General features: G+C 42.4%; 1 protein-coding gene across 1 annotated transcript in view; it reads left to right on the top strand.

The window, feature by feature from the left end:
- Cabin1 (calcineurin binding protein 1) overlaps positions 1-14,321 on the top strand; it is a 147,688-nt gene that overhangs the window by 19,121 nt on the left and 114,246 nt on the right. The window contains exons 5-10 of the mRNA XM_042666163.1: positions 621-755; positions 1,688-1,868; positions 8,020-8,149; positions 10,114-10,263; positions 11,417-11,703; positions 13,164-13,332. Coding sequence (XP_042522097.1) covers positions 621-755; positions 1,688-1,868; positions 8,020-8,149; positions 10,114-10,263; positions 11,417-11,703; positions 13,164-13,332 — 1,052 coding nt within the window. The remainder of the gene's footprint in view (positions 1-620; positions 756-1,687; positions 1,869-8,019; positions 8,150-10,113; positions 10,264-11,416; positions 11,704-13,163; positions 13,333-14,321) is intronic.

Genomic DNA, 14,321 nt, shown 5'->3' with positions numbered 1-14,321 from the left:
ACCTTCCCAGCCCTAGTCTTTTGATTCTTAATCCATTTGTTCCTAGGTTCAAACTTAGGTTCTACCTGTTGACTTAGGATGCCTCCAGTGGGGAACTGACTGGGCTGTTGTATCATTGTTAGCAAATGTCATCTGTCATTCAGGCCTGAATCCCAAGGTGTAGTAGCAGTGGCAGAGAGTGTCATTCTCTCTTTGTTGATGCCCAGGCTCTGGCACACTGCTTCCTGATGGTCTGTGATAAGAGCTGAAGTGGTTCTCTAAGAACATCACCACAGCATGTTCATTTTCTTTTTTTTTTTGGGTCCGGTCGTGGGGTTTGAACTCTGGGCCTGGGCACTGTCCCTCAGCTCTTCAGCTCAAGGCTAGCACTCTACCACTTGAGCCACAGAGCCACTTCCGGCTTTTTTTTCTTTTTGCTTATGTGGTGCTGAGGAATCGAACCGAGAGCCTCATGCATGCAAGGCAAGCGTTCTACCACTGAGCCACCTTCCCAGCCCTCAGCATGTTCATTTTCTAGTGGAGGCTAGCCTGAACTGGCACACGGTCCTGCAGCAAGGCTGACCACTTGCTGAGGCACTAGGATGAGGTATCATTTCTGCTTCTGTTTGCTTTTTTCTCAGGCAGTTTCATCTGGAGATGAGAAAGAAGGATTGAAACACCCTGGACTGATACTGAAATATTCCACATATAAGAACTTGGCTCAGCTGGCAGCCCAGCGGGAGGATCTGGAGACAGCCATGGAGTTCTACTTAGAGGTGTGGTTTGGCAATGCTTTCTGTTTCAAAGCAGCAATCCCTTTTTTGAAAGTTCTTGTCTAGAGTTGATAATAATATATTACCAAGCTGATGGATTGAAATCTGTAGCCAGCAGATGATAACATTAAATACATAGAAATCTGGAGATTCAGAGCAGGGGCATGGGCATGCTTGGGTGCAGAGGGCTGTCTGTGAATTACTTCTATACAGTACATGTGTGACTGTGGGTAAGCTAATTTCAATGCCTCCAGTTGTATACCAGTGTATTGGAAGCATTAAAAAAAAAAAAAAAAGAGGATAAGGAATCCCTTACTTGGGAGGACAAAACAGGAGAATTGCAAGTTTGAGGCCTGTCCAGGCTATGTAGCAAGTTTGATTTCTATATTTCTGTATCTCTATATTATAACCATCTCTGTGGGTACCGCTAATTTGCTAGACACTGAGTTATTGCTTGCCATTCATATTTAAGCTATCTTGCAAGGAAGGTGCCTTTATTCTCATTTTAGAGGTGAGGAAAGAGGGTAAGGATCATTGTGCTAATTAATGTTGGAGCCAGGATGTGAATTGAGGACACCTCATATAATCTTTTTAGAATCCTGTAGGACTCCAGTGTTTTCTTTTTATTCTACTTCTTTTACTTCTTACCTATTAATAAGGAATATAAATATTTAAATTAGCAACATTTCAAGAACATGTTCTGAGTTAAGTAAATTAGTTCTATTAACTGTGTGCCATTCTTTAGTTCTAAAAATGCACAACTCCAGGAAAGATGAGTTGGCTTTACTTGTAAGTTGCAAGCAGTCATACCACTTTTGTCATTTTCCTGCCCAGCTAAGCTAGTGCTATGTGGCCCTAACCCCATGGCACCCACTCAGAGATCCAACCCTCTGTGTGTGTGTGTGTGTTACATACTCTGCTTGTGTTGTTTCCAGGCAGTGATGTTGGACTCCACAGATGTCAACCTCTGGTATAAAATTGGACATGTGGCCCTAAGGCTCATCCGGCTCCCCCTGGCTCGCCATGCTTTTGAGGAAGGGCTGCGGTGTAATCCTGACCATTGGCCCTGCTTGGACAACCTGATCACTGTACTGTACACCCTCAGTGATTACACAAGTGAGTTTGGTTTTGATTCTCTCTGTATGTTCCTGTATTTTTTTGAGATAGAGGAGGGCGGCTCCCTTGAGTAAACAGATAGCCAAAGTTAACCCTGATAGGCTTTCTGACAAACTGTCAAGAACAATGGAAATATTTTTATATCTTTGTTTATTCAGCCTGTCTTTCTTGATTTCTGAGATACTGTAGTAAATAAGTAGCATATTCTTGGAGTGATATCCCCCACCCCCTTTTGGCTATCTTATTTTTTTGTGTGTGGCATGTTTTTGTTTTGTTGTGATAGGGTCATACACTAATCTAGTCCAGGCAGACTTTGAACTCACTACCTTCTGCTGGGATACCAGACATGTACCACAATTCCTAGCACATTGTCCCAATTTTATGTCTTAGGTTGGGCTGCTGCAACAAAATATTAGAGTGAGTACTTTAAACAGCCAAAATTTCATGATTGATTGATTGATTGATTGACTGTGCTGATCCTGGGGCTTGAACTCAGAGCCTGGGTGCTGTCCCTGCACTTTTGTGCTCACTCTACAGTTCAGTCACAGCTCTACTTCTGGCTTTTTGGTGTTTGATTGGATATAAGATTCTCACAGACTTTCCTGCCTGGTCTGGCTTTGAGCCACAATCCTCAGATCCTCAGTTCCCTGAGTAGCTAGTATTACAGGCGTGAGCCACCGGCACCTGACCAGAAATTTATTTCTATAGTTCTGAAGACTGGGAAGTCCAAAATCAAAGTGCCAGCAGATTTGCTGTCAGAGCTCCTTGGTTTGCAGATGGCCACCTTCTTGTTATATCCTCATATGATAGAGAGGGAGGTAGAGACGGAAAGAGCAGGAGAAAGGGAAAGTGGGGAGGGGAAGAGAGAGAAAAAAAGGGAAAGAACACTCTAATCTTTTCTTTTTATAAGGATACCAGTTCCATCATGGAGACTCCACATTCATTATTTATCTAAAACTAATTACTTTTTTTTTCTTTTCAAATTTTTTATTGTGATTAAGTGGTTACATAATTTCCCAAATTTCACAGTATTGTGGGATAGTGATGCTTAGTTAGAGTCACACATTCTAACTTTCATGGGGCCTTTCGTGGTCTATAACATTTATGAGTTCTATGAGCTTTGCAATACAGTTATTTCTTCCACATTGGGTAATATGTACATTTCTTTTGTTTTGCATAGCATCAGCTGTTCCCTCTTTCCCACTTGTTCATGCCCTCCCATCGCTGCCATTGAGTTGCTTAGTTTGTTTTGATCAATGTGCAGTGCAGCTGATGGGTCCCGCTGTTGTATGTTTTTCCCTGATTGCCTCTAGTTCTGTGTCATCCTCCTGGTTTCCCTCCGGTGTGCACATATATACCATATATGTGATCGCAGCATGGGGTTATTTAGTAGTGATTTGACCAGATGAGTGGAAGTCCTTTGTTTCTTAAGTCTTGTTAATTTTGTCATATCATCTTAAATTTTGGATTTAACATCCACTTATCAGGGAGACCATGTGCCATTTGTCTCTTTGCTCTTGGCTTACCTCGCTCAACATGATTCCTTCTAGCTCCATCCATTTTCCTGCAAATGCCATTTTTTTGTCCTTTCTAATGGCTACATAATATTTCATTGTGTATAGATACCACAATTTTTGGATCCATTCATCTGTGGTGGGACATCTGGGTTGTTTCCATATCCTGGCTATTGTGAACAGTGCTGCAATAAACATGGAGGTGCATGTGTCCTTGTATACTAGTTCCTGTTGTTCTGGATAGTTGCCTAGAAGTGGTATGACTGGGTCATAAGGGAGGTCAATATTTAGCTTTCTGAGGACCCTCTAGACTGCTTTTCAAAGTGGTTGTATAAGTGTACATTCCCTAAAGTGTAGTAGGGTTCCTCTTTCTCTGCAACCCCTCCAGCATTTGTGGTTGGCTGACTTTAGGATGTGGGCCATTCTGACTGGGGTAAGGTGGTAGGTATCTCAGGGTTGTCTTTATTTGCATTTCCAATCAGAGATGGTGAACATTTCCTCATGTGTTTCTTTGCCATTTTTATCTTTTCTTCTGAGAAGTCTCTCTTTAGTTCCCTTGCCCATTTAGTAATTGGTTTGTTAGGTTTGGGAGGGATTAGTTTCTTGAGTTCCTTGTATATACTGGATATTAACCCCTTGTTTGATATATTGCTAGTAAATATTTTTCCCAGTTAGTTGGTTATCTTTCTAGCTTGGTTGCTATAGCTTTAGCTGTGCAGAAACTTTTTATTTTAAGGTAGTCCCATTTGTCAAGTCTCTCTCCAATTTGTTGTGACCCTGGGACTCTGTTCAAAAAGTTCCTGCCTGTGCCTATAAGTTCAAGTGTCTCTCCTACTCTGTCCTGTAGTAGTTTCAGAGATTCAGGTTTGATGTTAAGGTCTTTAATCCATTTTGAGTTGATGTTGGTGCATGGTGATAGGCTGGGGTCCACTTTTAGTTTTCTGCATGTGGCCTCCCAGTTTTCCCAGCACCAGTAGTTGAAGAGGCTGTGTTTCTTCCACTGTATGTCTTTGGCTCTTTTGTCAAATATCAGCTGACTGTAGGCATGTGGTTTTATTTCTGGATCTGCTATTCTATTCCATTAGTCTTTGGGTCTGTTTTTGTGCTAGTACCATGCTGTCTTTGTTATGATGGCTCTATAGTAGAGTTTGAAGTTCGGCATCGAGATCCCTCCAATGTTGTCTTTTTTGCCTAGAATTGTTTTGGCTCTTCTAGGTCTTTTGTTGTTCCATATGAATTTTTAGACTGTTTTCTGTATCTCAGAAGTGTATGTCATCGGGATTTTTGAAAGGAATTGCATTGAATTTGTATATTAATTTTGGCAGTATTGCCATTTTCACTATATTAAGTCTGCCTATCCAAGAGCATGGAAGGTCTTTCCATTTCCTGGTGTCTTCTGTAATTTCTTTTTTCTTTCTTTTTTTTTTTTTTTTGGGTCCGGTTGTGGGGGCCTGAACTCTGGGCCTGAGCGCTGTCCCTTAGCTCTTCAGCTCAAGGCTAGCGTTCTACCACTTGAGCCACAGCGCCACTTCCGGCTTTCTTCTTTTTGCTTATGTGGTGCTGAGGAATCAAACCCAGGGCCTCATGCATGCAAGGCAAGCGCTCTACTATTGAGCCACCTTCCCAGCCCCCTTCTGTAATTTCTTTCTTTAAGTTTTTTTTTATAGTTTTCGTTAAATAGTTCTTTTACATCTTTGGTTAATTCCTAAATATTTTATTTTTTGGGGGGTTATTGTGAATGGGGTTGCTTCCTTTATTTCCCTCTCTGCTTGTACATTGTCAGTGTGCAGGAAGGCGACTGATTTTTGTGGGTTGATTTGGTATCCTGCTACTTTGCCGAAGTGATTTGTAATTTCTAAGAGTTTGGGGATGGAGTTTTTGGGGTCATGAAGGTATAGTATCATGTGACCTGCAAAAAGGGATAGTTTAAATTCTTCTTTTCCTATGTGGATCCCTTTAATGTTTTTTTCTTGCCTTATTGCCCTGACTAAGGGTTCCAGGACTATATTGAAGAGGAGTGGAGACAGTGGGCACCCTTGCCTTGTTCCTGATTTTAGGAGAATTGGTTGTTGTTTTTCCCCATTAAGTATAATATTGGCTATTGGTCTGTCGTATATGGCTTTATTGTTTTAAGGAATGTTCCTTCTATTCCTATTTTCTCCAGAGCTTTTAACATGAATGAATGTTGTATTTTATCAAAAGCCTTTTCTGCATCTGTGGACATAATCATGTGATTCTTGACCTTGGCTCTGTTGATGTGTTGGATTACATTTATTGATTTATGTATGTTAAACCATCCCTGCATCTCTGGGATGAAGCCTTCCTGGTCGTAGTGTATGATTTTTTTTTTATGTGTTTCTGGATTCTGTTAGCTAGAATTTTGTTAAGGATCTTTGCATCTGTGTTCATCAAGGAGATTGGTCTGTAGTTCTCTGTTTTGATTGTGTCTTGGTCTGGTTTGGGGATGAGTGTGATATTGGCATCGTAGAATGAGTTTGGGATAGCTCCCTCCTTCTCTGCTTCTCTGAAGAGCTTTAGGAGTATGCGTATTAATTCTTCTTTAAAGGTCTTATAGAATTCTCTTGTGAATCCATCTGGTCCTGGGTTTTTCCTTGTTGGAAGACTTCTGATTGCTTCCTGGTAAGATATCGGCTTATTTAATTGATTTACTTCTTCTTTGCTCAGTTTGGGAAACTTGTATTTCTCTAAAAATGCATCAATTTCTGCTAGGTTTTCTTTCTTTAGAGAGTATAACTTTTGAAAATAGTTCTTTATAATTGTTTGGATATCTTGGGTATTTGTTGTGATTTTTCCCATGGCATCCCTAATCTTGTTAATTTGTGTTTCCTCTCTTCTTAATCAATCTTGCCAAAGGCCTATCAATTTTATTTATTTTTCAAAGAACCAGCTTTTTGTTTTATTAATTTTATTTATAATTTTCCTATTCTCTATCTCATTAATTTCCACTCTTAATTTGATTATCTGGCTCCTCTAGTAACTTTAGGTTCCATTTTTTCATGTTTTTCTATCTCTAACATGAGATTATTTACTTGGTCTGTCTCTATTTTCTTGATGTGGGCACTGAGGGCAATAAATTTGCCCCTCGAGACTGCTTTTGCTGTGTCCCACAAGTTTCTTTGTGATGTGTCTTTATTTTCATTGAATTGCAGGAACTTTTTAATTTTTTCTCTAATTTCTTTTGTTACCCAGGTGTTGCTTAGAAGTGTGCTGTTCAATTTCCATGTATTTGAGTAATTTCTGCGGTATGCTTGAGCTTGATTTCCACTGTGGTTGGATAGGATACAGGGAATTATGTCAGTCCCCTTGTATTTGCTTAAGTTCCTTGCATGAACTATGATATGGTCTATTTTGGAGAGAGTTCCATGAGCTGCTGAGAAGAATGTGTACTGTGTTATTTTAGGGTGAAATACTCGGTAGATGTCAGTTAGTTCCGCTTGAAGTATGGCCTCACTTAATTCGGTAGCTTCTTTGCCAATCCTCTGGTTGGTAGACCTGTCCTTTGGTGAGAGTGGGGTGTTAAAGTCTCCTAGTATTATCATGTTGGGATCTATTTTATTCTCTAAGTTTGAGAGTATTTGCTTAACATATTTGGGTGCTCCAATGTTTGGGGAGGCATCTTTGTTTTTCTACAGAATAATCTTTCTCAGTTTTGCAATATAGATGAAGAAGCCACAATTCCTACTTTAGTTCATTTCTTTCCTACTATATTTTACCATACAGTTGTTGCTTTGTATTTGTAAAGGACCCCCAAGAATACCAAAATCTATAGACGCTCAAATACTTCATATAAAATGGCTTAATATTTGCATGTAACTTATATATGACCTTTCATTTACTTTAAAATCATCTCTAGTTACAATGAAAATGTTGTGAATCGTCATTATATTACATAGTTTTGGGAAAAAAGTTTGCACAAGTTTAGAATAAACACACTTGTTTTTCTTGTTTCCCCCTCCCCCAAATATTTTCAGCTCATGGTTGGTTGAAGTGTCAGGGGAGAACCTGACATATGCCTTGACAAGGCGGTCAGGAGCAACCATGCCATACCTTCAGCACTTCACTTAGAAATCACAGCTAAATATTAGTTTTATGGCTTGCATGTTCTACTTGTCACAAAACATTAGAACATGAAAACATTTTAGTCAAATGTTTTGCTATTTTCTAAAAGAATGGCCTTTTGTCCATTGTCCAATGTGTTTTTCATTTCCACCTGAAATAGCAGATTTTTTTTTTAGCCGTACAGGTTATGTGAACTCAGGACCTTGAGCTTGTTTGGCCCCTCCCCAGAAATACCTTTAATATATTTTAATATATATTAATTCATTCGTTTGTTAATTTCTCCATTTGCACAGGTCTAAATATGTAGTGCAGGCATCATAGTCTTAATCTTCCTGAGTGGTGGGATTATAGTGTGTGCTTCCATCATTAGCTAATACATATTTTTTTCTTTTTGTTCTCTCTGTCTTTCTCTCCCCCTCCCTTCCTTCTCTCCCTCTCATTTCTTTCCTCCCTCCCTTTGTCTATCTCCCCCAGTCTCCCTATCTCCCGATGTTAACTGATAAAGGCAGAGCTTCCAAGTGTGATCCTAAGTCCTAAACTGTCTGTTTCTCTGTCAGCATGCTTGTACTTCATCTGCAAAGCATTGGAGAAGGATTGCCGGTACAGCAAAGGTCTGGTTCTTAAAGAAAAGATATTTGAGGAGCAGCCTTGTCTCCGGAAGGACTCACTCCGAATGTTCCTCAAATGGTAAGTTTTGTCTCATCCCGTGTGTGCTGGTACATGTCAGGAGCACACTTCATTCTCCATTAGATCCTGACCTCCCTGCAGCCTCACCTTCGACTTTCCTCAATCTTATCTTAAGTGTGCTTAATCTCTTGGTGATGCTTTCTCAAAGTTAAGCCAGTTACTACCCTTCTTTCCCACTATTTTGCTAGCTCTTAGTGTTTGCTTGTTTTCCTCTGGATGCGTGTTACAACCTGCTATCCACTGTACCTCCATTTTTCTAAGGTTTTGTCTTTAGTACTGTCCAAATTAGTGTTCCAAACATGCCATAAAGGCATGTTTGTTTCGCCTTGCCACCAGAACAAAACTCTGAGCTGTGTTACCCAAGAACTGGTTCTACCTCCTCCTCACCAACTACTTTTTCTTCCTGTGTTCTTTTTTTGTTTTGGTGCCAGTCCTGGGGCTTGAACCACAAGTATAGCCTCAAGTTCCAAACTGTTTCTTTCCCTCGGCATGCCTATATGTCATCTGCAAAGCATTGGAGAAGGATTGCTGGTACAGCAAGGGTCTGGTTCTCAAGAAGAAGATCTTAGAGGAGCAGCTTTGTCTCTGGAAGGGTGCTGTCCCTGAGATTTTGTGCTCAAGGCTAGGACTCTACCACTTCAACCATAACTTCACATCTGGACTTTTTGGTAGTTAATCTGAGATAAGAGTGCCACAGACTTCACTGTGTGGGCTGGCTTTGAATCAAAGTCCTCAGTTCTCAGTCTCCTGAGTAGCTAGGATTACAAGTATGAGCCACCATTACCCAGTAGGTACCTGGTCTCCTTTTATCAGAGCTGCTAGGTCCCTGGAACATTCCAGGCCTGGCCCTGTTATGCTCTGGCTTGTCTCCTCAACCCAGCTCCCACTGTGCACCCAACCAGTCCTGTCATCTCTCCACTGCTCATCTTGTCTTGCTATTGCTCCCATTTCACACTCCAGCTCCCAGGTAGGGCCTTCACCTTTTTTTTTGTTTTCTGTTCACAGGTCCTGGGGGCTTGAACTCAGAGCCTCAGCTCTGTCCATGAGCTTTTGTGCTCAAGGCTAGCACTCTGCCACTTGAGCAGCACTCTACTTCTAGCTTTTTTTGGTGGTTCGTTGGAAATAAGAGTCTCATAGACTTTCCTGCCTGGGCTGCCTTTAAACCAGGATCCTCAGATCTCAGCCTCTTGAGTAGCTAGGATTATAGGCCTGAGATACCAGTGCCTGGCACCTATTATTTTCTAGCTGCTTTCTTCCAACTTTCCTTTTGAGTGAAATCATCTTGCCTTCTGGTATTCTTTGCCCCCTGGAATTGACCTGTCAAGATTTAGTTGGTATTTTTCTCAGTGTCTATCTGTGCTTATGCTTTTATACATATCAGTTCTGAAGAACTTTCCTGGGAGATAGTTAACAAACACATTAGAGAAGGCCCCACGTGGCTGTAGTGTAGTCCTGCTGTGAGACATCAGGACAGTTGGGCACGGAGGGCAGGTGGTGTTAGGTTACCTTAAGCAGAGTGTGACTGTACGAGGGAATATGAGACCTCAGTGCTTCCACCCTTTCTGTAATTTGGGGATCTCATTAACGTTGATGGACTTAGGTTTGTCTAGTGGCTTTTTGTTGGAGTGGGCTTCTGGGGTAGTTAAATTTTAAAAAAGTGTAAGTAATAATAATCATTTTATTTTCTGAGGCCTTTTAGACAGAAAGATGATATTGTTAATACATCTGGAAACTTTCTGTGCCAGCTGTGATTTATGGAAAGCACAAAAGGTGTTAGTCATTTCCTGTGTATGTGGGTCTTACGTACTAATTGCCATCTATTTGAGGCTGGACTTAAGTGGTTATTTATGTGGGAAGAATCAACACAGATTAAAGGGTATTATTAAATGCATACATATGTGTAAAATTTCAGCCTTGGCTTTAGCTTCTAATGTTGTAATTTCTCCTGTCCTGCTTGCTTCTAGTGACATGTCAATTCATGATGTGACAGTCAGTGCAGCTGAGACACAGGCCATTGTAGATGAGGCCCTGGGACTGCGGAAGAAGAGGCAAGCACTGCTAGTGAGGGAGAAGGAACCAGATCTGAAACTGGTGCAGCCCATCCCCTTCCTCACGTAGGTAGTCCTGTGTCTGTGGGAATGCTGGGTTGGCTGGTGGGCCCTGATGTGGGACACTACCATACTCAGGAGGGAGAAATCCCAGGTCTAACCCTGGCTGGTAGTTTGGGTCAGGGTTAAATGCCTGGTGGCTCAAAGTCTATAAGCATATACTTACTTGTTGACTACCAAGTAGTAGCTCAGCTCTCTCTTAGGCATATCCAGTCCAAGTCACTCTTGGTTAATGGCTTTGTTGACCCCTACCACTTGTCATGTTCCTATAAGGTCTCTCAATCTGCCCTACCCAGAGAGGAAAAGGAGGTTGACATTTACTAGCCACTTGGTAGGGAGAAACCTGCAAATCAGTCTTAGTGTGGATTTCCCTGGCTGTCAAGTCTGTGCTCTATCTTCAGGGACATTAAGGACCTTGTCCAGTGGGCCTTAGCCCCTTCCTGTCCTGGAAGAACAAGATGGTATTGATAGCCCACTGGAGTTGGGGGCAGTTTAGCCCCTTAGTTACCTTTCACATTCAATTTCTTTTCTTTTCTTTCTTTTTTTGGGGGGGGTCCAGTCGTGGGCCTGAACTCTGGGCCTGGGCGCTGTCCCTCAGCTCTTCAGCTCAAGGCTAGCGCTCTACCACTTGAGCCACAACACCACTTCTGGCTGTTTTTTTTTTCCTGCTTATGTGGTGCTGAGGAATCGAACCCAGGGCCTCATGCATGCAAGGCAAGCGCTCTACCACTGAGCCAACTTCCCAGCTCTCACATTCAATTTCTATTTTAAAAAAATCTGACATTGAATCTAGAATCTTTAAATTCAGCGTGCATTGGCATTGATGTTCAGTTTCCTCCCCTTTCCCACATAGAAACTTCATATGGAGGCATTGCTACATAGTGGTTGAGAGCATTTCTCCTGGGTCCATTTCTGTTATTCCTGCTATTGGTTGATTCTGAGGATACTACATGCTATTCCCTAAAAATTGAGAAAGCAACATCCCTCCCTTGTAGGGGCATCATGATAATCAAGTAGAACATTTATGTCTTCTTCTGGGGTGAGGGACAAGAGGTCACAGGGCCCTCTTCTTGCTCTAGCTCATGCTACTATACCTTCAGATGTGTTATTGGCCTCTGTGAAATGATGCCAGTCTAATATGTTGGCCCTTTCTTTTCAGGTGGAAGTGCCTTGGAGAGAGCTTGTTGGCTATGTATAATCACCTTACCACTTGTGAGCCTCCACGGCCCAGCCTTGGCAAGAGGATTGATCTCTCTGACTACCAGGACCCCAGCCAGCTGTTGGCATCCTCCATGGTGATGATGCCCATCAGCGTGATCCAGCCAAGCCCTGTCAGCACCAATACAGCTGTAGCTGTGGCTGAGCCCATCCTCTCCTATGCCTCTGTGACCACAACCAGCTTCCCACTGCACAGCCCTGGCCTACTGGAAACAAGCACTCCTATAGGTGAGCAGGCCTCTTGGAGGCATCTTTCATAGAGATCTATCTCATTTGCTGAGCCCAGCAGGATGAGAATGTTGGGGTACCTTAACCTCTACAGAGAGATGAGTCATACTAACTCCTATGGTTCAAGTGAAAGTGGAGCCCTTATCCTTGTAGGAAATTGATGAGCCTGTTCCCAGGGTCAGCAATTCAGTACCTGTCACTCATTCTACAGAGAGGACATGGGGCTCTGGGATGCAGCTCCATGCTCATTGACAGTGTGTCCGCGGGGTGGGGAGGGGCGGGGGAACCATTGCTAAGTCATAACATAGAGGTCCCTTTCAACCCTTGTGATGTGAGCATTGGCAGGTCTCTGCTGCTGGTATTGCTTTCACTGGCCATGCACATTCCAACTTCATTGACCTTAGAAAAATCAACTGACCAGCATGTATGGCAGTCTATTTTTGTACTGATTTATTGATTTTTATTACCACTGGAGTTGTAAAAAAAATAGTTTGGCAAAAGCTCCTACTCTCAAGCCTGATTTCTCTCTCTGGGTGCTGGTGGCTCATACAACTCAGGAGGCTGATATCTCAGGGTTATGGTTCAAAGACAGCCCAGATGGGAAAGTCTGTGAGACTTTATATCTCCATTAAACTACCAAAAACACTGGAAGTGGAGCTATGGCTCAAGTGGTAGAGCACTAGCTTTGAGCAAAAGAAGTTCAGGGACAGCACCCAAGCCCTGAATTGAAGCCCCAGAAAACAGCACCAAAAAAGTTTCAGGCACACGGCTTCTACCTTTCTTCCCTAATCACATGTGGCATTCCTCTGCTGTTTAAGTGGTTTCCAATTTTCTTGCTGTTTTCATATTATCAGGTGTTCATAGGATCCTGTATGGGGTCAATGCAACTTGCCACACATCCCAGCCATATCATTTGAGGCCTTAGAGGCTTACAGTGGACTAGAACTGGGGTTTGGGGGTGCTGAACACTATGGATCTTACATTTGAGCAGAATGTGAGACTTAAGAGGTGAGGGTTATATGTGCGTGCGTGCGTGTGTGCGTGCGTGTGCGTGTGTGTGTGTGTGTATGTGCACGTGCGTGCGTACTATTCATGGGCCTTGAACTCAAGGCCTGGGCACTGTCCTTGAGCTCATTTTGCTCAAGGCTAGCAGTCTACCACTGGAGCTATAGCTCCACTTCCTACTTTTTGGCAGTTAATTGGAGATCATAGTCTCATAGACTTTCCTGCTTGGGCTGGCTTTGAACTGTGATTCTCAGATCTCAGCCCCCTGAGTAGTTAGGATTATAGGCATGAACCACTGGCCCCTGGCAAATTAGGGGTTTTAAATTAATTTTATTTAGGGCTCTTTGCTGTTGGAGAAGATTTTTGAATGTTAAAAATTTATGTTCTGGTAAAGGGGGACTGAAGCATTCTCCTATTTCCACATTATCTGAGTTTAATTTGCACTCTTTATAAAGGTGATATGTCTGGGGGAGATAAGTCCAAGAAAGGGGTAAAGCGGAAGAAGATTGCAGAAGAGAGTGGAGAGACAGCAAAGAGGAGGTCTGCTCGGGTCCGAAACACCAAGTGTAAAAAAGAAGAGAAAGTGGACTTCCAGGAGCTTCTGGTGAAGTTCTTGCCATCCAGGTACTGTGCACATTCCTTCTGAGTCACAAAAATAAGCAAGTGCACCGCCTACAAGCCTTCTTCTCCAATAATATTTCTGTTTTCTCATATCCTCTCCTCTGGGCACCTAACATCTGTACAAATATGCAAACCACATCTCTCATTAGATTGAGATCATGGATGTTTCTTACCTCCTGTTGACTCTGAGCTTCTTGAGGCAGGAGCTGTGACTGGCTCATCACTTAGGAGCCTGGTACTTGTTTCTTGGAGCCTCAGAAGAGGCTGCACCTATAGACACTCACTTGTTGCTGGAGTGACTAGGATTGCAGTGACTTACGTCCATGGTAACCCCATAGAAAGCAGTTTTCCTTCTTCCAGAGAATGTATGGCTGCTTGATTTCCTCTAGACTTATCAGGATTCCCTTACGTTCTGCGAAGGAACATTCCTTGATTTCACTAATTTTGTATGTGTGTTTGTGTGTGTGTGTGTTTATGTGCGCACACGCATGCGTGTGCGTGCGCGGGTCCTGGGGCTTGAACTCAGGGCCTAGGCATTGTCCCTGATCTTTTTAGCTCAAGGTTAGAATTCTACCACTTGAACCACAGCTCTACTTCCAGCTTTTTTGGAGTTTAATTGGAGGTAAGCGTCTTATGGGCTTTCCTGCCAGGGCTGCCTTCGAACTGAGTTCCTGTGATCTCAGCTCCTATGTAGCTAGGATTACAGGTGTGATCTATCAGAGCCAGGCTGATTTCATTAATTCTTAATGTTTCTTAGAGAAGCCTAGGAGAAGAAAAGGTGCAGTCACTTTTATTGATGCAATGCCTTCTGATGAGTTTTTTCTAGAGTGGTAGAGGTTTCCCCTTGGAATAGCTGTAGGATTATGCTGTGGTTGATGACCCTTAGCCTTTCCCTTAACTTTGCTATTCTATTTTGAGATTTTCTTCTCTAACCTTCCTTATATGGAGTGCTTCTAACCTTATCATCTTTATTTCAGTTCTTGATTCTCTGT

Source organism: Dipodomys spectabilis, unplaced genomic scaffold, assembly GCF_019054845.1.
Source record: "Dipodomys spectabilis isolate Male_0828 unplaced genomic scaffold, ASM1905484v1 ptg000363l, whole genome shotgun sequence".
NCBI classification, from domain to species: Eukaryota; Metazoa; Chordata; class Mammalia; order Rodentia; family Heteromyidae; genus Dipodomys; species Dipodomys spectabilis.
Note: the sequence above shows the minus strand (reverse complement) of the source record. Positions and strands in the feature narration are given on the sequence as shown.